Source organism: Brassica oleracea, chromosome C5, assembly GCF_000695525.1.
Source record: "Brassica oleracea var. oleracea cultivar TO1000 chromosome C5, BOL, whole genome shotgun sequence".
Lineage (NCBI taxonomy): Eukaryota > Viridiplantae > Streptophyta > Magnoliopsida > Brassicales > Brassicaceae > Brassica > Brassica oleracea.
Window position 1 is genome coordinate 12751215 of NC_027752.1, and position 3408 is coordinate 12754622.

Consider the following 3408-nt stretch of genomic DNA (forward strand, 5'->3'; position numbering starts at 1 on the left):
TTTGTTAAAACACATAACTTTAAAAATATATTTATCTAATTTTATGAATATAATATTTTTATTTTATTTTATTTACAACTTTAACAATACAAAATTATCATTCTCTACTTATTATTTTTTGTCATATAATTTTTAATTTTTATAAATAAGAAAATAAAAGAAGTATAAGTATCTTATAAAACATTTAAGGCGATACTATAACATCTAAGATAGTTGTTTAGATATCTAGGTGTCATTTTTATTGTGTTAATATATGATATATAGTTTTTAAATGACTTTGTCATTCATAAGTTATAATAAATTATTTGATCGGTTTGATCTGGTTCTCTCCTGCATGATCCGTTTGATCTGCACTTGTCCTGCTTGATCTGCAATTGTCCTACTTGATCTGCATGATCTGTCCCGCTTGAACTGTTTTTACCATTTGAAGCCTTAGAGTAATCTTATGTTTTCTTATAAACCTATAATCTACTAAAAACTTTATGCATATTATTTATATTCTTGTAAAGAAAAAAATATTTTTTTGAGTTAAAAGGTAAAAAAAATTCTTATAAGAAATATGTACTTGGTTTTATGGTTATGTACTACTTATATCACTGGGAATCTTTGAAAATTTTAATACCAATTAAAATTGTATTCATGATATTTTATGGGAATTTGATGGCATGTTCTACCAAACGAACATTATTATTCAGTGTAGCTTATATAGAACTGCGTAGTTAGATATGAATGCTTTACAATAGACGTGACTTATGTGGTTGAACAATATATTAATCGTTATCTTATAAATTGGAATAGCATGAGACCTAAGTCGGCCAAGTGTGACAGAGTTTCTATTGTGTCCTGTGTGCTATAGCGACAAAGAAATGAGATTGTGGTCAATTTTAGAGGGATCACGGGTTCTTGTTTCATTAACACATACTTCCAACTAAATATAAATGTGTGTATAACTTTGGTTTCTATAATGAATTTCCTTTTTAAAAATGGACCATACGTTTGGGGTTCATATATACTGTACGGCAGCGTAAACAAATTAACTAAAGAACGCAGCGAAATGAAGAAAATGAATGCAGAATAACAATTAATCAAAGAGTGATGGTTCACTTTCTATTTTCTTGTTTAAATATAACCGTGTTGGACGCATAGTCATCTAAAGAGTGCATGAACAGCTAAACTATCGGTTTATAAGATTCATTGCTTTACTAACTAAATTCTCAGCCGTAGGTGCCACTAGTCTCCATGAAACTCAGATCATTATATAATTAAGCCATGAACCAAAACGTATCATTTATTGCTTTTGAGTTTGAATTCATAAACTTTGATACTACTATATATGTTAATGAAGATCTTCCCACAATCATATATATGTACTATTATTGATAATATGCATAAAAGCACTTACGGTTGGTGTATGAAAATTATGAATAATCATATGTACACGAATCTGCGTTTGGTGAACCAAACACTATATTTTATGAACCAAACACTATATTTTATCATTTATATTCTCACACTTGATTGGAAATATATACATGTACTTACGGTAGTGACACAAATATAAATAAAATAAATTCAAAATGGGAGAAAAAAGGTAAGCATATGCATGTGTAACGCATATACATGTTGTAACCCATTGCAATAGCTCTATAGATTGTCGGCCATTGACATATAACGTCCGCGTAGTAGTGGCGGAGTTACAGCGCATGCATACATTCGCCATATTGTATACTTATTTTTGTATCATTACCATTAGATATCAATAATATGCGACTTATTGATTGCTTCAAACTATATATCCAAAACATATATCGTGTGATATAGGTTTAGCTGGTAACTGCTGACTTGCGTTTGAAACCAATCAATTGTGTTTTTAACTCGTTTTAACTTGTTTATTTTCCTAGCATTATTGAAAATCTCTTTTGCCCAGATTCTTCTAAATTCTTGTATTTTTTTCAATATTTTGTTATCAACATTTAAACCACACAATGTCAAATACTTATGTTATCTACCACTGAATTTAAATTGAGATAAAGGCAAATTTATTTTTCAGTTCATATAGTTTTGTACCTTAGAAGTTCTGAAACGATTTATATTTGGTAAAAAGACAAATTAATATAATAAAATTAATCGACTTCTGTAAAATAAAATAATAGACTACTAATAATTTCCACACTTTATTTTAGTAATTTCCACTAACGAAAAGCGTTAACAAGAAGTTATATTCAGCCAATAACAAACAGAATTATCTTATTATACATCTCTATCATGCACGCGTGAGAAACAAAAGCAAAAACAAACCAATAATTTATTTTAAAAGTAAAAAAAAAAGAAGTATATTTGATTAATAATAATCAATGTATCGCGTTATCAACACATCGATTAACTAGGGCCAGCGCATTACTAGTCAACTTCTTGACGCCATCGACCCGAGCGCACACCTCATCTTTCCTTGGCTCATCTTGAACGTCTTTAAACCCGTCTGTACAAGTCTCCTCATTGGTTAAAGCCGCACTAAGCCAAGTCTGCACGTTACTCATCTGAAACCTGAAAGACTCGAGCGAGCCAGTGGTGACCAAATCCCTCATCTGTTTCATAGAGTCTCTCATTTCATCGACTGCGTCTTTGAGGGTCTCGAAGCAGTCATGAAAAACAGCGGCTGCGGTTGGGTGGGGGACACCATCTTCGTGGATTTCAAGGAGAGTAGAGACGTTGGAGAGGTATTTGCCTAACTCGAGAGCCTTGGAGAGAGTGACGGAGATTGCGGCTCGAGCCAAGAGTGCTGGGTCGTTGTGGACGTAGGTTGAGAAGTTTGAGAGAGAGGAGACGCAGACGTCAGGGTATAACGTGGTGTTGCAACTCCTCTGGATGAAATCTGAGTCGTCTGATGGGGATGGGGATGGGGATGGTGATGGTGATGGGGATGGAGAGGGTTGAGAATGGACGGTCAGGATTAGTGGGAGAAGGGTTGCTAAGAAGAAGAAGAAGAGAATTGGTTGATGAAGAGAAGGTTTCTTCATGATTTCTTCTGTTATATGTGTGTTTCTTTTCTGTGACATTGAAGTGTCTCTCTTTTGGGTTGTGGATTTTGTGACTTCAAGTTGATATTTATAGAGAGAAGGTAACACAAATAGCCATCCCTTTTGTGCCGTAAAGCGAAATAACGATTTGACGTTAATACCTAGGGGTGTTAAATCCGGATATCGGTTCGGTTTAGGTTCGTTTTTTTTCGGTTTTCGGTATTTCGGTTAGTAAAATATAACTACCATTCTAAATCTATATTTACTTCGGTTCGGTTCGGTTTATATACCATCGGTTTTCGGTTTATTCGGTTTTATACCAAAAAATAATTATTTAGTTTGATATCATATTATATGAATTTTAGAGTCATATTGTCAACACAGTCATTTA

The 3408-nt window shown here is 32.9% G+C and overlaps 1 protein-coding gene across 1 annotated transcript; it reads right to left on the bottom strand.

Moving 5' to 3' along the window:
- Nucleotides 1-2201: 2201 nt before the first annotated feature.
- LOC106293070 (21 kDa protein) lies at nucleotides 2202-3100 on the bottom strand. Its single transcript, XM_013728745.1, has one exon. The coding sequence runs from the start codon at nucleotides 3054-3056 to the stop codon at nucleotides 2352-2354; it is 705 nt and encodes a 234-aa protein (XP_013584199.1). The 5' UTR covers nucleotides 3057-3100; the 3' UTR covers nucleotides 2202-2351.
- Nucleotides 3101-3408: the final 308 nt, after the last annotated feature.